General features: G+C 35.4%; 1 protein-coding gene across 1 annotated transcript in view; it reads left to right on the top strand.

Annotated features, from left to right (window-relative positions):
* adgrv1 (adhesion G protein-coupled receptor V1) overlaps positions 1 to 26429 on the top strand; it is a 289090-nt gene that overhangs the window by 89008 nt on the left and 173653 nt on the right. Inside the window, 13 exon segments of the mRNA XM_056458383.1 lie at positions 4166 to 4539; positions 8344 to 8520; positions 11726 to 11906; positions 11981 to 12174; positions 15478 to 15607; positions 15787 to 15870; positions 17379 to 17518; positions 19864 to 20473; positions 20609 to 20824; positions 21681 to 21896; positions 22732 to 22976; positions 23056 to 23237; positions 25026 to 25834. Coding sequence (XP_056314358.1) covers positions 4166 to 4539; positions 8344 to 8520; positions 11726 to 11906; positions 11981 to 12174; positions 15478 to 15607; positions 15787 to 15870; positions 17379 to 17518; positions 19864 to 20473; positions 20609 to 20824; positions 21681 to 21896; positions 22732 to 22976; positions 23056 to 23237; positions 25026 to 25834 — 3558 coding nt within the window.

The following is a 26429-nucleotide window of genomic DNA, read 5'->3' as shown; positions in this document are numbered from 1 at the left end:
ACTTTTGGATTGTATTGGTATTATTGTTTATTTAATTTTGAGTCCATTTGGACTGGAAATGTAGCATTTTTTCCCAATATGGAAAAAATGCACAGATATTGATGCTTCACAATGTTATTACACTACATTATTTGAATCTAACAAGCTTAGTTTGCAGTGTTTACATTGTTCTACTTACATTAAATCTAAATCCAAAATTCCAGAAATGTTATTGATTAATGCAATTACTTGACAGATTTCATTCATTCATTTTCCTTCTGCTTAGTCAGTAATTTGTAATCTATTACTTTTTAACCTACCCAACACTGATAATAATAATAATAATAATAATAATAATAATAATAATAATAATAATAATAATAATAATAATAATAATAATAATAATAATAATAGTGATACTTTTATTATTTCAAATAATTGAAAATTTGGACTTTAAACTTGTAAATTATATACATATTCATTTAAATTAAGCAGAAATTGAAATGTGTAACATAATTACCATTTAGTCTTTGATTTCCATGCATACATAATTACAATGTGTAATAGTTACTATGTAGGTTCATTTGGGTGGCTGCTGGCTCAGTGGTTAGCATTGTCACCTCACAGCAAGAAGGTCGCTAGTTTGTGTCCCGGCTGATCCAGTTGGCATTTCTGTGTGGAGATTGCATGTTCTCCCTGTTTTCCAGTGGGTTTCCTCCAGGTGCTATGATTTCCCCCACAGTCCAAAGACGTGTGGTATAGGTGAATGGAATTAACTAAATTGTCTGTAGTGTGTTAGCTTGTTTGTGAATGATTGTGGGTGTTTCCCAATAGTGGGTTGTGGCTGGAAGGACATTCACTGCGTAAAACATATGCTGGAATAGTTGGCAGTTTTTTCCACTGTGGCGACTTTTGAAATTGAGACTATGCCGAAGGCAAATGAATGAAAAAATAAATGAATGAAGTTGTTCGTTAGTAACTTAATAGTGATATTACAGTTTATAATTATGAGTTTATCAGTATTATGTATATACAGTTATATGTAAAAGCTGTCCCAAATTAATATAACACTTATATTTGTGTATATGGAAAAAAATAATATCATATAATACATTTATAATCATTTATTAATATTATAATCTTTACTATACTTCTCTTATTTCAACCTTCTCCATTTTCCATACCAACAACTTCATTACAAACTAGGAAACCCCAATCTACCATATTCCCCTCATTCAGCTTTCCTCATGCTTATGTTGGTCAAGCACTGAAATGTGTTTCCCTACTCACTCTTGTGGCCCATATCTGCTCGGAGCCTGTTGTGCTAGCTAGCCTATGCCATTGTTTAACGTTTCACAGGAATAATGCTTGAGCGATCCCTGGGCTGGACATTGTTAGCGGGAGATAAAGGCAGCCGGCAAACTGTCTCTCCATCTGAAAACAAGCCCCCACTAAAACTTTCTTGACATCTCTTAATGGATCTCCAGTCAAGTGAATGAATGTACACATAAACTGCAAGGATCTCTTGAGATTGTCGCTGACTGTTAGCTTGACTGGTGATTATGGCCTTTGTTGAATGTTCTTGTTTGGGCTCTGTGAAGCGTATTTCCTCAATTTGTACAGTTGTGTGCCTTTGAATGTCTCTCTGGTGGTCAGGAGGCTACGACTTTAAGCTGGTGTAACCAATCAGGATGAACTCTAGCATTTTTATTCCAATTTCACTACTGTCACATTATAGAAAGAGTTTCTTTTTACCAGCTGAGCTGTTTTATGAGAAGTTATCTTAGCCTATTTTGAAGACTATACAGTAGGTGCGTCCGAAATCACATACTTAGGCAATATTCTACGCCATTTTGTAGTATAATTAGTGTAAGCAGTGCATTCACACTAAAATTCTAAAATTGTCTCTATATACAGTGCATCCGGAAAGTATTCATAGCGCTTCACTTTTTCCGCATTTTTTATGTTACAGCATTATTCCAAAATGGATTAAATTAATGTATTTCCTCAAAATTCTACACACAATACCCCATAATGACAATGTGAAAAAATATTTTTTGAAATTGTTGCAAGTTTATTAAAAATAAAAAACCTGAAATGTCACATGTACATAAGTATTCACAGCCTTTGCTCAATACTTTGTTGATGCACCTTTGGCAGCAATTCCAGCCTTAAGTCTTTTTGAATATGATGCCACAAGCTTGGTACACCTGTCTTTGGGAATTTTTGCCTATTCCTCTTTGCAGTACCTCTCAAGCTCTATCAGGTTGGGTGGGAAGTGACTGTGTACAGCCATTTTCAGATCTCTCCAAAGATGGTCAATTGGATTTGGTCTGGGCTCTGGCTGAGCCACTCACCTGGGACATTCACAGAGTTGTTGTGAAGCCACTCCATTGATATTTTGCAGATGCTTTGGGTCATTGTCCTGCTGGAAGATGAACTGTCACTCCAGTCTGAGGTCAAGAGCACTCTGAAGCAGGTTTTCATTCGGGATGTCTCTGTACATTGCTGGATTTATCTTTCCGTCTATCCTGACTAGTTTTCCAGTTCCTGCTGCTGAAAAACATCCCCACAGCATGACGCTGCCACCACCATATTTTACTGTAGGGATAGTATTAGCCTGGTGATGAGTGGTGCCTGGTTTTCTCCAAATGTAACGCCTGGCATTCACACCAAAGAGTTCAATTTTAATCTCATCAGACCAGAGAATTTAGTTTCTTATGGTCTGAGAATCCTTTAGATGCCTTTTGGCGGGGAGTGGCTTCCGTCTGGTCACTCTACCAGACAGGCCTGATTAGTGGATTGCTGCACAGATGGCTGTCCTTCAGTAAGGTTCTCCTCTCTCTTTATTTCTTCCAAAAGGTATACAGGTATACAGATAGGTGTCTTGGGGCAAGTTGCAGGACAGTGGCCCTTCAATAGTGGGTTTGGACACCACGCGGTGCAGGTTCAGCCTATAAATGATGTTTAGCTACTATATGTTAACAAACCACCAAACAAATACACCATAATCTGTGACAAAGACCACTCACATTATCTTCAGGAGTTCATCTTCCTCCAGAAGTGTGTTTTCCAGTAACTTTCTAATATAAGCTTTTCTGGGGTTTAAAGTACACATGAAATCAAAACTAACCATATTGATTTTGTTAGATCACATTGCTAGTACTGTGATGAACAATCTGTGTATGTTATTAAGAAAAAAAATGTTTGCTTGTAATCTAAAATTGAAATCTGAAAAATGCAATTCCTTGTTTTCAATTAAATTCCCAGATTCCCATATATTAGCTATATTAGAGAAAGTTCTCTTGTAAATGAGAAAATGCCTCCCACTGTTTCCTCAACTTTTTTTATTTATTTATTTGGAAAGCTTCAATTAGAGAAAATATTTAGTCAATATTGCTGTTAGTAACTTTAATATATACTGTATATATGAAGATTTTTTGATTACAGCCATTTTATTTCGTAAGAAAATTTAAGCTAAACTATATAAGGTAAGCTGACGTTATACTTTTTAGGTTCATAAAAAGCTTTCGCTGCTTGCTCATATCTATTGATTGTTAACAGCATGTTAAAATCACTAAAACAGGGTATAAAAAAACATTCTTACCTGTGAAATGTAATTCTCAAAGATGAGGTTTACTCTGCGACGATCTAAACAGCCCCAATAAGCAAACAATTCAGGTAAATTTACTCAATCTCAGATAGAGAAATAACAGCAATGCAGGGCTTGGTGACTGGATTAAGATTGCGGTGGCATTGATGTACCATTAAGCGGCTAATGGGGCGTCTAGTTATCTATAATAAATGTCTAACATACTTAACCACACCCTTCCAACTGTCAGTTTTGACAGTGCAATGCAACAAACAGAAATGGTGAGAAGGAGTTGTCTGTTAGGTTGTAATAACTCTCCCAAAACCCATTTCCTGATCTTTCTGAATGAAATGCCTACTTTATGACATCCAATCAGCTCGCCGTAGAAAAAAAAAAACAATTCACACCTACTTTTTTCTCATTTAATGTTCCATATCTCAAGGAACTGCATCATTTTACAAATAAATAGAGTAGAGCTTCTGGTTCATGGAGACTTTAAACATGCAACCACTGAGCTCACAAACCCAGATACCCATAAACCCGCAAACCCGCAACACCCAATCTAATGCCTTCCATTTAACTTCCTCCACACAGATGCTGCACCTATTAGGATCGGTTCCAACCCAGATGGTGAACAGCGTTTCACTGGTTTGCTGCAGGATGTCCGGCTGTACTCCAGCTGCCTCAACCGCTCTCAGATTCATGAGCTTCACAACCAACCAGCCAAAACTGACCTCCACAACGTCTCAGGATACCTGACGTACAGGCAGGAGGAGAAGGAGAAGTCGTTTTTGGTGGAGGTGCGGGATGATCAGGAGGCGGAGGGTGAGGAGGTGTTTTACCTGCAGCTGGTGGCTGTTCAAGGTGGAGCCCGTCTGCCAATGCCCAGACCTACTGCCATCCTGAGGGTCATGAAGAGCGATAATGCCAATGGACTTTTCAGCTTCACTGGTGCTTGCATACCAGATGTAGGTGCAATTAATTTTTTTCATACCATTAACAAACTCTTTTAAAGGTACTGTATGTAAGTTTTTGACTTTTCTAAAGAGATATATCCAGCTGCAGAACCGCAGAACCACACACGTTTCAGGCACACACAATATAGCACACACGATTTAGGCAAACCATATCTGGTAACTTAACTCCTTAGCATTATGGCCACCTATTGAATTTCACAAATATGGTTTCCCATTTCAGTCATTATTATTATATCATAACGATAATTTTAACATCTCTGCAGTTTCTGAACCCAAATTATGTAAATAAAAATAATTGGTTAAAGACACTTATGACTTTATTCACTTGTCCACATACACAAAGAAAACCATCAGACCGTCTAATTGTAGGATTAAGTGTAATAAACTAATTCTGGATCTTAATTTATCATACTTGGTTAAAATAAGTTTGTTGTAAAATACAAAAAGCAAACAATGATGTGTCACATTAAAATTAATTACTATAGTTAATCATTTAAACAATAAATAATATAGTTATAAACTGATTATCTTAACTGATTATAAATTAATATATTTTACTAAACTGTCACATCTGTTAGTTATATATATATATATATATATATATATATATATATATATATATATATATATATATATATATATATATACTTATTATTATTTTTTGATTAATTATGAATAGTTAATTTGTTTCTATTGCTACATTTTGGTTTAAAAACAATATATTGCTTACTATAAATTAGACCTACTACTGTATTTAATGTGGGGAATCATTCATTAAAAAGTTATTAGAAAATTAAGCAAATACACACTTCTAAATCGCTTGAGTAAAATATTAATATAGTGTTATACATTTATTGCATGTAAAATTTATTATTGCCTAAATTAACTTGCAATTATTTCCTTCATTATGAATGAATCCATTATATAAAATAAACCTGTGCAATTTAGATCTTTCAGCAAGGCCAGCAAACGAGTATCTGCGATACTGACTGTGTCAGATAATACTGATCATCCGTGATGACTGATAGAAAACTCTTCAATCTATTATATTGAATTGCGATCGGAAACAGCGCTCCCCATTTGCTCGTCTCGATCGCAATATTTGTGAAATAAAGTAGAGTAAACACTATATTGTTTATTGTGTACAATGTTTATTAACCACATATATCAAAATATATCGATGATGATGTCTGAGAAGACATTAATAACATTAAAATCCGTCGTAACCATATATAGTTTGCCTAGATTGTGTGTGCCAGATTGTGTGTGCCTAGAACGTGTGTGGTTCAGCGGGCCTGCAGCTGGATATTATTGCTTCTAAAGCATAAAAATACCATAATATGTTTGCATATCTAATATGTTTTTAAACATAATAATATGTTTGCAGATATGTTTGCATGACAACATTATTCTTATACCAAACATGCCAAGTGAACATTGTTTATCTGAAAAAAACAATGCTGAAATCAGATATTCTGCTTTGAAAATGTGCGTTACATGCTGAAACGGCTGTCTTTGTAAACTGTGCGTTACATGCTGAAACGGCTGTCTTTGTTTTGGTTCTTTCAACCCATCCAATGCCAGTTTAGCCAATTATATTTCAGCACTCTGGGTTGCCTTGGTGGAAAACAGCGTATTTCATTCATTGATTCAGAAAGGCTCTCAAAGCATGTGTTCGTTTCCAAAATGGGACCTCCGGTGAACAGTAGCAGAATCCAAAAAGAGACACAGATTCAGAGTTCCACATGAGGTTATTAATTAATAAATAAAATAAATAGTACGCATTAGATGTAAGCATTAGATGAGCAGGTGACATTGTAACCCCGTGTCCTAACAACTTGCTACGTGACGAAACACGACATAAATTTAAAAACAACCATTCAGAACCACAAAATAGTGCACTCACTGCACTTCAGCGAAATGATAAGGTTTATAATTTAGTTAATACATATTAAACCTCTTTAACATTATTAAATGTACATGCTGAATCACTGGTATGTGTTTGGCTTGCACTAAGTCACAGTTCTAAAGTTCAATTTCAAACGGTATTTATTTATTTCATTTTTAAGCTCGGAGGTGAACTATCTGCTGCTGCTTTCAGTATATGGCAATACAGCTCATGGAAAATGGCATTCAAACTCACATTATTAGCATTTAATACTGAATAAAGCACATGAGGTGCACCTGAGGTGATCATGTCATCAAATTTTCTGTTGTTCAGCTGCAAAAAATAGACACCGTTTCTGAAATATAAATTCCAGGTATTGGTTAGGACAAAAACCCCTTTTTAAAATATTCCTTCTATCGCGTGCCATTACTTTTATTTAGAACATGATTTAAATCAGCCTAAAATCGGCATTTAGGCTTGATAATCTGGCACATCCATGTCAATCTGGCAACCTGCGCTTGCGTGTGTTTTGATCCAGAAGTGCAATATCTAGTTCAACCACCTGGGTGTCAAACTTACATACTGCACCTTTATATAATATAATATAATACAATATAATGTAATGTAATGTAATGTAATGTAATGTAATGTAATATAATATAATATAATATAATATAATATAATATAATATAATATAATATAATATAATATAATATAATGCAATGCAATGCAATGCAATGCAATGTAATGTAACGTAGTATAATATAATATACAAATATTTTGCAAATATCTATCCAAAAATGGATAAATAAAAAAAGAAATTATGAAAAACACAGACAAACGTAATGGCATTCTCCAGTGAGAAACCTGTAGTGTTTTTTCACAGATAGCCTTCTGACCAACACAATTAAGAATTAACTCAGTAACAGTATTATTTGATTAATTACCCAAGGTGCTTCTCTGTCAGTGTTTGGCTGTCCTCCCTCCTGAAAGCACGTAACCTGACCCCTAATTGCAAGAGCATGTCTTCATGTATAGATAATGTGTCTTCACGCCTGGATGGATGGGGCATGGTGCATTCTTCTCTTCAGGTAGATTGGATGCGTGGCATCTCCAATAGCTAGCTCGATTAAGGAGACAGATGGTCAGTGAATTCCTTCAGAGCAAGACCTGTCAACTCATGACACAAGAGACATGGTGCCATGTGCTTTCTCTTATGAGCAAGAAATGTGACTACGCAGAATAATGAAAGTAAACATTTAGCAACTAACCTTTCCACTCAGCTGGTTAAGTGAACTACTAAGTCTCGCACAGTGTTTAATGATCATGTAACTGTCAAAAGTGGCGTCTAACTTCATGACAACTAAATAATTACCAACTGGATGAATTTCACCTAGATGATTTTCCAGCTGTTAAATTATATATTTATTTATTTATTGGTATATATATATATATATATATATATATATATATATATATATATATATATATATATATATATATATATATATATATATATATATATATATATATATATATATATATATATATATATATATACCTTATATATATACCTTATCATTATATATATAATACAAATTAAATGTTTCTTCAATTTGTGTCTGTAGGTTACAATTACAATACACATATTAAAACACATTTTTTCAGAATTACATATTTCTTTTCCTGCAGCAAGACTTTTTAAAATGTATTTACATACACGCATCCATCCATCCATCCATCCCTCCGTCCATCCATCCATTCATCTATCCATTTACATACATATTTATCATTATTCATACATTTCATGAGTGTGTGTGTATCTGTGTGTGTTGCCTTTAAAGGACCTGCAGTTAAGCAATTCTACTGTACTTGGCTTTCAATAACTTTCATCCTTTCTTTATCAGATAGCTGAGGAGGGCTCTATGATCTCCTGTGTGGTGGAGCGCACACGTGGAGCTCTGGACTACGTCTATGTAAACTACACCATCACTCAGCTTGATTCACCAGCAGACTTGTCAAATGCCTCAGACTTTGCCAATGCTACAGGCTTCATCCTCTTCCAGCCGGGTCAGCTATCTGAGGTAACAGGATCAACTTGTCAAGCAGTTATTATTCATAACCACAAGACCACCACACTATTATATAGTGTTTACTGTGAAATGACTAAGCAACTTCTTTTCATATGATGACAGTGTGAAATATTGAAATAAATTCACTTTTCAATTAAGATCCAAACATACTGTGCATCAGCCACAAGTAGTAGTTTTCGATTAGGTACCAGTGCTTGATTTTAGATACTAGTACATATAGTAATATACTAGTACTTAATCATTCACTTAATTCATTCATGCATTCATTTTATTTTTGGCTTAGTACTTTTATTAATCAGGGGTCACCACAGCAGAATGAACCGCCAACTTATCCAGCATATGTTTTACACAGCGGCTGCCCTTCCAGCCACAACCCAGTACTGACCAATTTAGTTTATTCAATTCACCTCTGGCGCATGTCATACCAACACGGGAGAACACTCCACACAGAAATGCCAACTGACCCAGCTGGGACTCGAACCAGTGACCTTTTTGCTGTGAGGCGACAATACTAACCACTGAGTCTCTGTGTTGCCCATTCATTCACTTAATCAATTACTTATTATTTAAAAGGATAGATCACCAAAAAAATGTATTCATTTACTGATCCTTCACTTGTTATAAATCATATTTAAATTTCTTTCTTCCGTTAAACACAAAGTAAGATATACTGAAGAATGTTTAAGAAATTAGTCGGCATTGGCCTCCAGTTTCCAACAATCTTCAAAATATCTTCTTTTGCATTAAACAGAAAAAATAACATGTGACAGATTTGAAACATCTTGAGGTTGAGTAAATGGTGAGTACATTTTTATTGTTTGGTGAACTATCCCTATTGAACCTATCATATGAATTCACTGTAACTGTACTTATTAAATAAGTACACTAGTATTTCTTGCAAAAATCCACATTTTTTTTATTTATAATTGAGTCTATTTTTTTTACTTGTGCAAATGTGCATACAATATATTTTGGTAACACTTTATTTTGATGGTCCATTTGTGTATTAGTGTCTGCTTAATATCTGTTGATACTGCTCCTTCAACAGACATTTAACTGACTATAAGAAACTTTGCAAGTACACGTCAACTTACACTAACCCTAACCCCAACCTAACAGTCTACTTATAATCTAACGAGAATTAGTTGGCATTTAGATGCAATGTAACTTAAATTCAACCTATTCGACCATCAAAATAAAATATGACCAATATTTATTCCATTTTATTATTAATTCCAATATATATTTCTGAAATATATATGCAAATGTTTATATGATTTATTTACATTACAGTTAAGTAAAGTAATATTTTTTTTGTATTTTGGTAGATACAGTTGAAGTCAGAATTATTAGCCCCCCTGTTTATTTTTTCCCTATTTTCTGTTTATCAGAGGTAATATTTTTTCATCACATTTCTAAACATAATAGTTTGATTAACTCATTTAAAGGCTTAACTGGGTTAATTAGGTTAACAAGGCAGGTTTGGGTAATTAGGCAAGTTATTGTATATTGATGGTTTGTCCTGTAGACTATCGGGAAGAAAAATAGCTTAAAGGGGCTAATAATTTTCCCCTAAAATGGATTGAAAGTTAAAAACTGCTTTTATCCTAGACTTTGTCCAGAAGAAAAAATATTATCAGACATACTGTGAACATTTCCTGGCTCTGTTAAACATTATTTGGGAAATATTTAAAAAAGAAAGTTTAATTCAAAAGGGGGTTAATAATTCTGACTTCAACTGTATGTTAAATGAGAGACTTTGTTTATCAAGCAATAAGATCTATTTAGCTTTGCATTTTAAACGTTAAATAAAGGTTAAAAACCTATTTATTTTTATTTCATTTCATTTTAAGTTTTTAGTTACTGTACTCCCAAAATCATTATGCATAAATTTGCAGATTTTTTTTTTACAAAATTCTGCACAGAAATAGCAAAAAATGTCTGCATATTCTCCCTGGCCCTGGTAATTATTTGATAATTCTTATTTATTTAAATCTCACACTTATTTCCTGCATTGTTTTTTTTATTTATTTATTTTTTTTTAGCTAACGATTAGCTAATCAGTCAATTGATTGTAGGGGAAAAATATTACTATGATATACATATATATATATGTATGTATATATATATATTTATATATATATATATATATATATATATATATATATATATATATATATATATATATATATATATATATATATATATATATATATATATATATATATATATATATATGTGTGTGTGTGTGTGTGTGTATATATATGTATATATATGTATATATACATGTATGTATGTATATATATATGTACATGATATATATATATATATATATAAAATTGTGACTTGTGACTAATAAACTAGTGCTTGTATAGACAATGTAATTGGATTCCAGGCTTTATGAAAAATAAAGTAATTATTTCAAAGGGGTATGATGAATATCTACAGTATAGGCACTGTAAAAATATGTAAGCACAAATGTATCACATACAAGTTAAATCTGAGCTGGATATTTTTAAAACGTATTTCTACACCGTAAAATAATCTGGGTTCCATACAATTGATTTGTGTTGGGACAACATGAAGGAATTAAGTTAACGTTTTAAAAATTTAGGTGGATTTAACATAAAACAATTAAGTTGTCCCAAAAAAACTCAAAAATTGTTGTTTCAGCTCGTTTTAAAAAAGTATTTTGAACAAACAACAAATGTCTTTTTTTTGTGTACTAACAATAGTTTATTTTGCAGTAGTCAGTGTGTACAATCTGTAAATATATGTTTTTTTTATTATTATTTATAATTCTGTATTTACAGCTAAATAGTTGATATACAGCTCCATCTAGTGGAGGTTTAATATTTTGGTTTTGTTTAATTGACTGTGACCTCACTCATAGGCTGCATTTCAGTCCAATTTATTATGCCCTTCACTTGGGAACTACACTGTTTTGACATCATAATCGCGCTGCATTCTGGGACATATACTGTAGGTGCTGGAGTGAACGTATGAAGCAGACTTGCTCTCTCGGTCAAAATTGAGTGATCGAGGGGATGTCCATGTACACTTCCCCCATTCACTTGATGAAGTGAAACACAATTTAAAATGGCGGTGGGGATTCCCACAAACAAGTTTGCAAGTGCTTGTCTTAAAGTGGACTAAAACACAGTTACCTTCTTGTTTGCTTTCTCTTGTCTCACAGGTTTTAAACCTGCTGGTTGTAAACGATGACCTTCCTGAAGTTGATGAGCACTTCCGGGTTCGACTGGTGTCTGCTAAATCAGGCGATGGTAAACCAGGTTCCACTCCCACAAGTGGAGCAAGCATTGATCCAGAAAAAGCTGTCAACAACATTACTGTCAAAGCCAGCGATCACCCATATGGTATGGTATAGCACTTTCAGAGATGTGCTTTCAGTTTTCATACAGTTAATGAATGGTTATTGTTATGATTTAAGGCCTGCTGCAGTTTCAGACCACTCCAGTGCCTGTGGGAATGATCAGACCTGCTCTGGAAGAGGCTCGGGTCACTGTTCAGGAGGAGACTGGTGTGGTCAGACTGCTGGTGGCCAGAGCACAGGGGCTGTTGGGACGGGTAATGGTGAGCTATCGGACATCTCCATTCACAGCAGCTGGATCAGAGGACTATGAGGTATCAACTGCAGCTGAATATCACTTTGAAGAGTTAAAGCGATAATTAAAAGCAAAAAGTAAAGAGATTTATTTTCAATTGTAGGTAATTTCATTATGGTTACTTTTAATGTATGAATTAAATATACTGTGTATATTCAGTGCTCAGCATATATAAGTACATCCCTTACAAATCTCTCATTTAAATTTATATTTTCTATAGGATGCGTTGAAATATTAGATTTGTGCATATACATTAGTTTAGTCAGTACTGAAGCCAAATCTTAAGCTAATCTAATAAAATAGCTTACAATAATGGTAAAAAAATTAGTAGCCCAAATGTACATGTTATAGAAAAATATTAAATAAAATGTTCAAAAATAGCAAGAATCAAGAGAAACAAAAATATATACAATTTTGATCAAATGTTGTAGTTTGTGATTTTTTTTTTTGCAATACTTTGCATGAATTTAATTATTATTGTTCCATTTTTAAAGATGTTTTTTGACTCAAATATTATTTTAATAAATACATCTGTTTAATAAATCTGTTTTGTTTAAATGCACCAATATATATTACCCATATTCTCTGAGAAATGGATAAAAATATAAATTTTCAAAAAGGGGTGCACTCATTTTTACACACACACACACACACACACACACACACACACACACACATACACACACACACACACACACACACACACACACACACACACACACACACACACACACACACATATATATATATATACACTATACACTAACTGGCCACTTTTTTAGGTACACCTGTCTAACTGGCAGTTCACTAACTGCCAATTCACCAACATCACATGGCAGCAACTCAATGTATTTAAGCATGTAGACATGGTCAAGATGATCTGCTGCACTTAAAACAGAGCATCAGAATGGGGAAAACTTTAAACTTGGTGTGGTTGTTGGTGCTAGATGGGCTGGTCTAAGTATTTCAGAAACTGCTGTTCTACTGTAATTTTCACGTACCGCCATCTCTAGGGTTTACAGAAAATGGTCCGAAAATATCCAGTGAGCGGCAATTCAGTGGGCGCAAATGCCTTGTTGATGCCAGAGGTCAGAGTAGAATGGTCAGACTGGTTCCAGATGATAGAAAGACAACAGTAACTCAAATAATCACTCATTACAACCGAGGTATGCAGAAGAGCACCTCTGGCTGCACAACACGTCCAACCTTGAGCAGCAGAAGACCACACAGGGTGCCATTCCTGTCAGCTAAGAACAGAAAACTGAGGCTACAATTCGCACAGGCTCACCAAAATTGGACAATAGACGATTGGATAAACGTTGCCTGGTCTGATGAGTCTCAATGTCTGTTGTGACATTTCGATGGTAAGGTCAGAATTTGGCGTCAACAACATAAAAGCATGGATACATCCTGCCTTGTATCAACAGTTCAGGCTGGTGGTTGTGGTGTAATGGTGTGGAAGATATTTTCTTTGGGCCCTTTAGTACCAATTGAGCATTGTGTCAACACCACAGCCTACCTGAGTATTGTTGCTTACCATGTTTATCCCTTTATGACTACAGTGTACTCATCTTCTGATGGCTACTTCCAGCAGGATACGGCACCATGTCATAAAGTGCGAATCGCCTCAGACTGGTTTCTTGAACATGACAATGTGTTCACTGTACTCAAATGGCCTCCACAGTCACCAGAACTCAATTCAATAGAGCACCATTGGGATGTGGTGGAACGGGAGATTTGCATCATAGTATGCATCAAATCTGCAGCAACTGTGTGAGGCTATCATTTCAATATGGAACAAAATCTCTGAGGAATATTTCCAGTACCTTGTTGAATCCATGCTACAAATAATCAAGGAAATTCTGAAGGCAAAAGCAAGTCCAACTCTGTACTGTACTGTGCTCTGTACTACTAAGGTGTACCTCATAAAGTTGTCAGTGAGTGAATGGGTATGGAAAGTATTCAGACTCCCTTAAAATTTTCACTGTTTTCACTCTCTGGTATATAGCAGCCATTTGCTAAAACCTTTCACACAGCACCCCATGTTGACAGAAAAACACAGAATTGTTGACATTGTTGCAGATTTATAAAAAAAAAATGAAATATCACATGGTCATAACTATTCAGACCCTTGCATATTGCTTAAAAAATATTGAGAAATTAATTCATGACAATATATTGTATACATTCAAAGAAGCCAACCAAGTAATTGAATAATTTATTAAGTAACTAAGTTACTTTTCAAAAAAAGTAAATGGATTAATAGAGTAATACAAATACAAAATTGTAATTATGCAATTAGTAATTAGTTAATTATGAAAAAAAAAATTAAGAAACTCACCCAACACTGGGTCCAAAACTCTTTGTTTTCTTTTTTTTTTTTCTCAAACATAAGACATTTTTTTCAATTATGTAACCAGTAACCATAGACTTCAATTTTATTTATTTATTTATTTATTTATTTATTTATTTATTTATTTATTTATTATTATTATTATTATTATTATTATTATTATTATTATTATTATTATTATTATTATTATTATTTATTTATTTATTTATTATTATTATTATTATTATTATTATTATTATTATTATTTATTTATTTATTTATTTATTTATTTATTTTATTTACAGGAGCTAGAACCACTTGAGAGTGAAACTATTCTTAAGGTTGATTTAAAACAAACTCCACTGTTAATTTTTTAAATATATATATAAATATGTACTTTTATTCAGGTATTAAGCATTTTTATAAAGTGACAGTAAGTACATTCATAATGTTTTTCATTTCAAATAAAGGCTTTTTTTTTTTTTACTTCTTATTCATAAAAAAAATCTGAAAAGAACTAAAAGAGTATTGCAATTTCCAAAATGATATTGATTGAAAAACTGATTTCAATATTTAGAAACTTTCTCAAGCAGCAACTTAGCATATTAGATTTATTTCTGTAACTTATGTACACATGACACTAGATATGGGAGCAATAATGGCTGAAAATTTGGTTTCACCATCAGAGAAAGAAATTACATTCTAAAATATATAATAAGAGAAAACATTATTTTGTCTGATTGTAGTAACATATTTAATATCACTCTTTACTGTGTATTTTATCACATAAATACAGCCTTGCTGAGCATAATAGACTTTTCACAAATTAAAATACCTTATAGTTGCCAAACTTTTGAATAATGTCGTTCATGTTGTTGGTTTTTGCTGTCATGTATAGTTCAGCAACATCGATTTTTCCATGACCAGTACCCGCCTAATGAAATTCCATTGTATATTAAAATGGCACACTTTCTTTCCATCATCTGACAGGACACAGAGGGATTTCTAGACTTCATGCCTGGCGAGAGATTTAAATACATCAACGTGACCATAATAGACAACTCAGTGCCAGAGTTGGACAAAGTCTTCAGAGTGGAACTGTATAATCCAAATGGAGGAGGTAAGAAAAATAGATTGTGTTTCAGTCATTTTTACCTTCCCTTTTCCCTGCATGCATTACCTCCTGTGGGCTCCATTCATGCTGTTTTATGCATGATTATGGAACATTGTGTGTGATTTCAATATATACTGTGTGTGATTTCTGTCATCTCTGGTGTGAATCCTGCGTGCTCCTTAAAGTGGATCCATATTTTGCGAGCGAAGGCAGTGGAAGTGGCGATAGTGAAACTGACTTCTTTCTTCCATCTTTTCACTATCATCATGGTAAGATTCTTAAACTTGCATGCATTTTTTCCCCTCTCACAGTTGACCTCATTCCCATAATTCAGATTAGACTGGATTCTGTGAGGGGAAAAAATAATAAGTGACTCTTAATATTGTCAAAGTTCCCTTCAGACTGGACAAAGGAAGTTTTATTTGTTTTTACTATTTCCTCACTGCTTTAATTGCTGCTCCTTTGGCATTTCTGAGGTACTTCATGCCCCATTATCTGTCATTTGGGCCTTGGCAGAGCTTTTCAGCAGAACTTCTTTTAACCGGTGCTAATTCCCTACTTACTGTGCTCTTTTTGTTTTGCTTTCTTTTGTTGATTTATTGCGTAATTGAGGTCACCCCTTACACAAGCTTCATTTTGTAGGTCCTAGATTAAAAGCTGTAAAGTTTAAGAGCTGCCCATAACAGTCAAACCCACAGACTCTTGATTTCTGCCAAGCTATTTACATAGTGCTAAGGCAATGCCAGGAGGAACGTGGGAAAAGCAAATAGACTTCATGTGTTAGGAAGGGCAGTGGTGGTAACCCTGCAGGCATAGGATGTCAGCATGACGTCATATTGATGTTTTACCCCAACGTACCTCAACATCATGGGGGCGTTGGACTTTGTTTGGAAATGAAAATCGGGTTGACATCAGAACCCAACGTCAGGCCGATATCAATGTCCAATCTAAACTCAACCAAATATCAATGTCTAATCATGTTATACCTTGACGTTGTGTGGACGTTTACCACTATGACATCTATCAGAAGTTGAATTTTGGTCACTTTCCAACACAACCTAAAATCAACCAGATATCAACGTAATTTGACATGGTTATCAGACGTCAAAAAATATTGTCTTTAGACGCTGGTTAGATATTGAATTTTGGTCACCTGACATCATGACCTAAATCTAACCTAATATTAACGTCTTCTGATGTTGTGTGTGGGCTGCCCAATAGTTCAGTGGGTAGCACATTTGCCTCACAGCAAGAAGGTCGCTGATTCGAGCCTCGGCTGGGTCAGTTGACATTTCTGTGTGGAGTTTGCATGTTCTCCCCGTGTTCACGTGGGTTTCCTCCGGGTGCTCCGGTTTCCCCCCTCAAGTCCGAAGACATGCACTATAGGTGAATTGGATAGGCTAAATTGTCCGTAGTGTATGTGTGTGAACGAGTGTGTATGGATGTTTCCCAGTCATGGGTTGCAGCTGGAAGGGCATCCGCTGCATAAAACATATGCTGGATAAATTGGCGGTTCATTCCACTGGGCGACCCCAGATTAATAAAGGTACTAAGCTGAAATGGAAATGAATGAATGAATGATGTTGTGTGTCTGCTGGGAAATAATGCTTTATAAATGACACAGTTCACCTCAGTCGCACATCTTGGTGACCTCCTTTAGGAAGGGTTTAGTAATAGTAGTAAAATGAGTCTGTATAATAAGTGAAGTTTGAGATGTGTTTCTTTTGTGTCTTATCTTCAGAAAGTATAATATTTATTTATATTTTTCTTTCTAAAGCTAACCTTGGCGCTGCTGCTCGTATCATCGTGACCATCGCTGCCTCTGATGAAGCGCATGGTGTCTTCCAATTCAGCGCTGACTCTCTGATTGTGAACGGCACTGAGCCTGAAGAGGGCAGGAGTACTGTAGTACTGCAGGTCAGTTCTAGTGATAAAAGTGGATCATCAACATGTTTCTTTTGCGTTAAAGAATGCATGGAAAAATGCATATTTTGACACACTTTGGCTGAAAACTTGCAACAAAGAAGGATCCAAAATCCAAAACACACATTCACACTCATTCACACAGGCATTCATACCTTACAGCTGATTTAGTTCATCCAATTCACTTACACCGCATGTCTTTGGAGTGTAGGATAAACTGAAGCACAAGGAAACCCACGCCATCACAAGGAGAACATGCAAACTCCACACAGAAATGCCAACTGACCCAGCCGGGACTCGAACCAATGACCTTCTTGCTGTGAGATGACAGTGCTAACCACTGAGCCACCATGCTGCCCATATTTATTAATAAACAGCTAGAAACACACTTGAGCAGAAACATAATCACTTAAATATAATATTAACAGATAACAGAGAACATCTCCAACTGAGGGTTATTGCACACTGAATCTGAAATGCCTGCCTCTGATATTTTCGCAGGTTGTGTCAATCATATTGACACACTGCCTCCAAAACCTTTGTCTGTCATAAAAAAATTGTATTGTGTTCGGTTTTTTGCACTTTTTGCATCCCAAAAAGTGTTTTGAGAGATGTTTTGACAGTTCATAGCCACCATACAAGAGAAGGGCAGAATGCTGTAACTTGAGCATAGATCACTTTAGAGCACAGTGTGTAATATAAAGACAGTATTTAGTTAAAAAGAAAGAACTTAACATCTAAAGGCTGAATAATGCTTCAGCGTCGAGTGATCGCCGCAACCCATGGTGCATGACTTGCATGTAGCTGTGCACATACTTATACTATGCCCTAAAACGATGTACTTTTTTTGTAAAGGAAAAGTATATACTTTTGACTGTGTAACAGAAGAGTATGCAAGCTTAGGCACGTACTACTTCCTCGTTAGCAGATGCGCATGTCCCCTGCCAATCATCTCGACACATCATTCACATTTCTTTCATATTTAAATACCTACCTTATTGGAGAAGCAGCAGCAGGATAATCTGCCATTCTCAAGTCTTTCATGCAGAGAAATCTCCTCAGGTCTTTGGGTAATTATGCAATCAGAAGTTAATGTCCAAACTCGTCTTTATATAAGTTCACGTTGTTGTTGCAGGTGAAATACAACATGTAAACCACGATTTAAACATGTGACAGTTAGCTACATATTAATTAACAGTCATTTAAACAACTTTACTGAAGCCTCTATACTTGACAGTTGGTCTCGCACATCCGCCATGTTTGTAGTTTGTTTACACTTTTTACCCGAGCTTGTAGTTCTAAACAAATTCACATTCAACGTGCAATATATTATGGCCAATATTAGCGGTTAGAGTATGGACGCTTTTTGTGTTTTACTGAAAATAGTAAACCATCCGAAGAACCTTTTCTACATACTATTGGGGCAAATTACAATTGGGGTTTATTGTTGCAACCCAGTTACATTTTTAGAGTGGTGTGCAGTGTTGCCAACTTAGCAACTTTGTCGCTATATTTAACAAATTTTCAGACCCCTTAGCGACGAATTTTCAAAAAAGCAATTAGCTACAATCTAGCGAATTTTTTGGTGTTACTGGAGATTTTTATAGACTCTCATGTGTCCATGCTGTACCGTCCCCACTCTTCTCAACGAGCTGTCGGTGAAGCCGTCAGCCCCTCCCTGCCTCAGAACACTCACAGGTGGCCCAGTCCTCGTACAGCGGTCTCTTCCACCTGCATCCTGACAGCAGATCACCTCTTTGCGTACCAACGGCAAATGATTTAGCACCGCAAGGGTGAGGTATTTCCCTTGTACAGTCAAAGCAATCTGCCTTTCCTTTGTTTTAAATTTAACACTTTAATTTGGCCATTCTTTTCTTGTTCATAATCACAGAGATTTTAGTGAAAGTTTCAGAACATGTCTGAATTTATTTTGTTTGAGAGATTACTGCAAATTTACTGCACTATTATACTGATATACTGTATTCAAACAACAATAAATTTAGCTAAATTGACATGCATCCATAAAGCATAGTGCAAATATATAAACTCCTTTATTAAACATAGGCTGTTAGACAAACAGTAACGGTTGGACGTGATGACGTCAGTAAAATGCAAATTGGCGTATGATGTAATCTAGCGACATTTATCGACTTTTCAGGCAGAGCTTTGAACCTTTTCATTAAAAATATTTGGAAACACTGGAGATGCATGTCAGTGTCAGCATCAACCACGGCGAAGGGTATGCGACTGCGTGAAGACTGCATGCAATCAACAATCCACTTCCAATTGACTCAGAAGTATAAATCAGCCTTAATGTGTAAGTTTTTTGTTTTTCCCAGGTAATCCGTTCCTTTGGCGCTCTGTCCAATGTGACAGTGTACTGGGAGGCGGATGCTGCTTCAGAGGGGGAACTCGTTTACAGATCCGGCAATGTGAGCTTTGAGGTGGGCCAGACTGTTAGAAGCATCTACCTACTGATTTCCCAAGATGATGTTCCAGAACTGGACAAGACCTTTAAAGTCCGTCTCACCAATGTTTCTCATGGTCGACTTGGGAAGGAAACCACTGCCACCTTAACCGTATTGGCCAACGATGACCCATATGGACTTTTTGTATTCTCTGACAACACCAGGCCAGTCCGTGTGGCAGAAGCAAATTCTCTTACTTCCTTAACCATACAGAGGAGAAAGGGCTTAATGGGAAGCGTACGAGTGGCATACCGGACACTAAAGGACACCGATACTGCCCCCTACAGCACACCAGGAGTAGGTCGGGCCAGTGAAGGAAATGACTTTGTGGCTGTTGTGAACTCTGTGGTTTTCTCAGCCAATCAAAGTGAAGTAAATGTGACTCTGAGGGTGCTTGATGATAATGAACCAGAGAGGGCCGAATCTGTGTTTCTGGAACTTGTCAGTGTCACTTTGATTGAAGGGTTGCAACCCAGACCAGGTAAAAATCCCACAAAACAGTTGATTTATTTATTAAAAATGCATTAATAGTAAATATACTGTTCATTTATTTATTAAAAATGTGTTCAAATTTTGAAAAATATATGCATTTTAACAATAATTGTTGCTTTTCCAGTGGCTCTTTCCCCTCGACTGGGCCCACAGAATGTCACCATTGCTCAGGTCATTATAGAGGCCAGCGATGATGCTTTTGGGGTGCTACAATTGTCTTCTTCTGCAGTGAGCGTGCCCGAGTACTATACTGGACCTATTATTAATGTGACGCGCATTGGAGGGATTTTTGCTGATGTGTCTGTCAAGTTCAGAGCAGTGCCATTGACCGCTAGAGTGGGTGAGTTTTATTGATGAATACATTTCAGCTATAGTAATATAAACCTAGCCTCTGGAGCTGAAATTACCCTAGTTATTTTAGGAAAAGAAGGGGGAAAAAACAATTGGTCTTTGTTTCCTTAAAAACCAGCTGCTAATAATTTGCAGTGTAGTCCACAAGCCTCAAACCGCAATGAAAAAAGTCATAAATGAATGTAATTATTTTAATTTAAACTTGGTGGGAAATTATTATGCTTTAAAAGAATAAATAATGTAATTATTGTAAGTGGAAGTTTCTATTTTAATCCCCTTAAATGTTTTGTTTTGTATATTTGTTTTCCAAGATGGCTTTGGTTGGAATAAATATATAAATCATGTGGACTATTTTTATAATTTAGTTATTTGGCATCCTGTTGGAGTCTTCAAGTGTTGTTTTAATGAAATATGTCTGTATTTTCCTTGAAAATTGCTAGCTGAGACCTTCAATCTTTTCTGGATAGCAAATTATGGCAAAATAAATGTGTTTATTAAATTAATGTCAAGGAAAATGTATTTGGGAGTAATAAATTTGACAGCCCTAGTCCTATATAACAGCTTAAAAACCCAGCAAAAAAAGCAAAATACATAAATAACCTAATAAAAAATAATAAAAACTAAATTAAATAAACAAACAAACAAGCAAATAAATAAAATAATAATAATAATAATAATAATAATAATAATAATAATAATAATAATAATAATAATAATAATAATAATCAGTTACTTACAGTATATGATTTATCGTTTAATCAATAAGAAAACAATTTAATCAAACAAATGATCTCTTATCTGTTTATCATTATTTCATATATAACTCTTCCAAATGTCCTAAATAGGTGAGGACTACAGTGTAGCCTCTTCTGATGTGGTTTTGCTGGAGGGAGAGAGCAGTAAGCCCGTCCCCATCCTCATTATCAATGATGTGGTGCCAGAGCTGGAGGAGACTTTCCGAATAGAGCTTCTCAACCAGACCACCGGGGGTGCTCTTCTGGGGGACCTTACACAAGCCATCATCACCATCCTGCCCTCAGATGATCCGTTTGGATTATTTGGTTAGTTTCTTGTTAAGATCAGTACAAACCAAATAAGTTGACTCAACAAATTTAAGTTTATTGAACATAAAATAATTAAGTTGTCCCAAATAAATCTCAAGAATTGTGTTATTTCAGTATATTTTAATTTAATAGTTAGAGCAAGCAGCAAAACCATTTTTTTGAGTGTAGATGCTCAACAATGCAACAAATCTTAAAGTGCCCCATTATTATTTATTTATTTATTGTTTATTTTTAGGTTTTGAGTGTACCACAAACTTGCTAAAAACGTATTACTGGGAAACATCCTGCTTAAGCTGTGCTTGCATTGGAAGTTCTGGTTGATCAGCTTCTTCTTCTTCTTCTTCTTCTTCTTCTTCTTCTTCTTCTTCTTCTTCTTCGTATCATAGGACTAAATTGATATGGCAAAATTAATGCCATCATTTATTTCTGTCCTACAGTATTTACAGAGCTGAAATTAGCCTCCAGAGCTGAAATTCAGATATGTGTGATAATTAGAGTTTCTGACACGTGCTGCAAGCTGTAGACGAATCACTAGAGACTACTGTTATACCAATCAGTAGTCCATAGTAGTTTATAGAAAGTGGAGTTTAGAAAATAAACATCTTTAAATGAATTGCTTGAAACTCTGGGGCTAGGACACACCAAGGGTTTGGAGGGAAATTAGATGATAAGAAGAATATTACTTTGTTTATTATTATAATGGACAAATCTAGTAAATCTAGTAAATCTAGTGTACTTTCATAAAATAAATAAACAGTTTTTAAAAGTTTTACATAAAGTTAGTATGGTGAAAATGTTCTGACGAGACCTAATAACATGTTTTGCTGTTTAGTTTTTCAAGCTGCACCTATCACAATTGAGGAGCCAGCGCTAACCGCATTTGAAGTCTCCTTACCTATAGTGAGGAATGCTGGAACTATGGGGGATGTTGCTGTCCAGTGGAGAGCTACAGTCAATGGCCGACCGGCCACTGGTGATCTCCGACCTGTGTCTGGAGAAGTGAGGTTTGCTCCTGGAGAAACATTAAAGACACTGAAAGTTGAGGTTTTGCCTGATGATGTACCTGAAATTGAAGAGGTATGTTGTTGTTGTTTATTCTTACTATATCAAGATACATAACAATTATATATTACATAAACGTATCTGTTCCATTTAGATTATAAAAGTTGAACTGGTAAGTGCCACCAGTGGAGGAAACATTGGACTTGAGAAAGTGGTCGACATCATTGTACCTGCCAATGACAACCCTCACGGCACTGTGTACTTTGAGCAAGCAGTGTACCGCGTCCAGGAACCACTGGAAGGGATCTACATTGCTAATGTTACAGTTCGCAGGAGGTAATGTGTCTTTAACTTCCATGTATTTTACTTTAGTACAGGTATGGTTCAAAACGGTTTAGAGCAGTACGATTTACCCTGATTAGGACTATTTTTCCAGTGGCAACAATACCTTTAACAGTAACTTTTTAAGGTGTGGTGTATGTTAAAAGTTGTGATCAACATTATTCTTGCTCAATGAAGAAAGTCATAGGAATCGTTCACATATTGCATCCTTTGCACGCTCAAGGTCATTATTTCAAATGCAGAAGTAGACTGCATGTAAACGGCAATGGAGGACATAAATCCAGACCTGTACAAAAGCTACACATATTATATAATCTAATGCATAATTATGTTAACTTGAGTGTTCTCGAAACTAAACGTATCTCCTCCTAGGCCGTTCATGCTACAAGGCCCAGATTTGGTCAAAATTTTCCTTCCGCATTCAAGATTGTTGCTATATTTCCTCATGCCAATCAGACTTATCATTCTTGAATAAATCCAGGCATATAAAAGAATGATACAAGCCCCAAATTTGGCCAAAAATGGGTGTTCTGCATTAGATTTTGTTGCCATATCTTAGTTTTCCAATAAATAATTTTTAGCCATTATTTTTCTCAAAATATGGCAAGCCATAAACTCCATGACGTAAACGTTTTTTAAACAGTCATTTTTTTTTACTGATATAGCAAGCCATTTTTGCATGTATTACTTTCACACTTATTAAGCTTTATATTTTCGATAAAATATGGCAAGTCATTTTTACATAAAGTCCAAGGCCAGTTATTGATTGTCATTTGACATCGGCGTTGATTTATATCACTCATATTGGCAAAAGGCTTTGATGTATCATTACTAAGCTGTCAATTGTCCCCATAGAAATAAAACAGACTAACCTAATCGTTTAAAAGCAGCAATATCTATACATCAGAACATTGTAGGGACCTGTGTATTAGCTTGTATGATTCGTGCTAACAAATGTTTCCTGTGTACTATGCATGGTAACAATGATAAGCCAAGTGCTAATAATGATTTGCTGCATGCTATTAGTGATTATCTAAGTGCAAAAACATATGTAGAAATGCCTACTAAGTATAAGCATTTGATCAAACATGTACACAAGCGTTGCCATTTAGCAACTGCTTAGCAACCATCTAGCAATGCCATAAAAATTTTTGCAACTGCCTAGCAACCACTTAGCATCCGCTGTGCCTCCTGCCAACTGTCGTTTCCAGTCCTAGTGCAGTCACATTGGCTTTCTCAAGCCAACATCAAAGTTCATCAACAAACTTTAAGTTCTAGTTTACAATTGCAGCTGTAGCGTTGCATGTTTTTATAGATTTTTTATTATTATTTTAGTGCAATTTATCAATAAAACAAATCTCCCATGTCCCAGTCTTTGGTGTTAAGTGGCAGTTGACCTTGCGCCAGCCCTGCATACAGCAGATTCTCTTCTTGCTTTTTAGCATGTAGCTAAATGTTACAAGAAGAGACACACTTCATTTGAGCTTGGTTCATTTTCAGTGTATTATTATCATTTTTATTAAAATGCCACTTGTGTTTTGTAATTTTCTGTAAACCAATAGCTTTTAGCAGCAAATCTACAGTAGCTCCATCTTTTTGGTACCTTATTGTTCTAGGTACACTTACTAAAGAGTATGGTTTGCTATGTTGGTACTTCTGACAGTGGAAACAAAGGTTGATGCGTACAATACTGTACTGAACTGTACCACTTAGTGGAAATGAGCAATTTATTAATGTTCTTTTGGATGGGAAATTATGTGATTTTGTGTGTTTTCAATACAGCGGCGGTAATTTTGGCATGCTGGAGATTGTCTACAGCACCTCAGAGGTTGATAGTGTGAGCAATGCTCTCAAGGAAGGCCGCAATTTCCTAGTTTACTATGATTCTCGATTGGCTGGAGCGCCATCTAATGCCATCCGCCGACCCATCAACATCACCACAAACACAAACGTGCTCAATTTCTGTGCAGCTTTCTGCCTTCGAGAGCGAGCTTGCCAAGCTTTCAGCTTCACCAACACATCCACGCCAAGTTGCTTCTGGGTAACATCTGGGGTCAGTCAATTGAGTCCATCCCCACAAACGTTCACCTATTTAAAAAACACCACAGCGACCGCGTCTCTGTTTAGCTCGCAGGCTGTTGCTGGGAGTGACTTCATAACCATGACGGCTCAGACCACAACCATGCTGGATGGATCAGGAGTTGCAAACCTCACTGTACCCATCTTGACTGACTCTTTGCCAGAGATGGATGAGAGTTTCATCATTAAGATCCTGAAGGTTAGCTTGGTCAACGTGACAGCAACTGCCAGGAACTTGCCAACAATTAGGCAGCCGGACACAGCTTTGGTGACTATAGGGATGAATGGAGATGCATTTGGAATATTTTTGCTCTACAGTATTAACCCCAATGCCACTCAGGAAGGGCTGTATCTGGAAGTGAGAGAAGAACCTAAAACTACAGTACTGCTGGTCATTGAGAGGAGAGGAGGCAGTATGGGACAGGTTACAGTGGAGTGGAAGTATGTTGGTGGCAGCGCCACACCTAATGCTGACTTTAATGGGACGGGGGAAACCGTCATCTTTGCAGAGGGTAAGTCTTGTCTACTTGTCTACCACGAGAGGTTTTAATTTTTAACCTTGTCCTGCAATTTTCATGTTTCAGTCAAATCAAATTTAAATGTCAAATAAATAAATAAATCATCAAACAAATACAATATACCCCCACAGTCCAATGATTATTATTAAGTATATAAATATAAATAAATGAATCATTTTAAATAAATAAATCAAAGACTAAATATCAAACAAACAAACAAACAAACAAATGAACAAATCATCACTCTAATAATTATCAATCAATTAAATAAGCGAATACCATAAAATAAATGTCATATAAATCATAATAGGCACTTAAACATTAGCGAAATGAACTAAGTAAATAATAACAAACCACCTAACTAATAAGTAAATATCACTCACATAAGTGTCAATCAAATAAATAAACAAATACAATAAATTAATGCAATACACAAATGATTGAATGAATGAATGAAGAAATCAATGAATGAGTAACTTAATTAATCAATCAATCAATCAATCAATCAATCAATCAATCAATCAATCAATCAATCAATCAATCAATCAATCAATCAATACAATTTAACAGTCAAAATGAACAGACAAAC

Source organism: Danio aesculapii, chromosome 5 (assembly GCF_903798145.1).
Source record: "Danio aesculapii chromosome 5, fDanAes4.1, whole genome shotgun sequence".
NCBI classification, from domain to species: domain Eukaryota; kingdom Metazoa; phylum Chordata; class Actinopteri; order Cypriniformes; family Danionidae; genus Danio; species Danio aesculapii.
The sequence above is the reverse complement of the archived record's forward strand: the minus strand, read 5'-3'. Positions and strand labels throughout refer to the sequence as shown.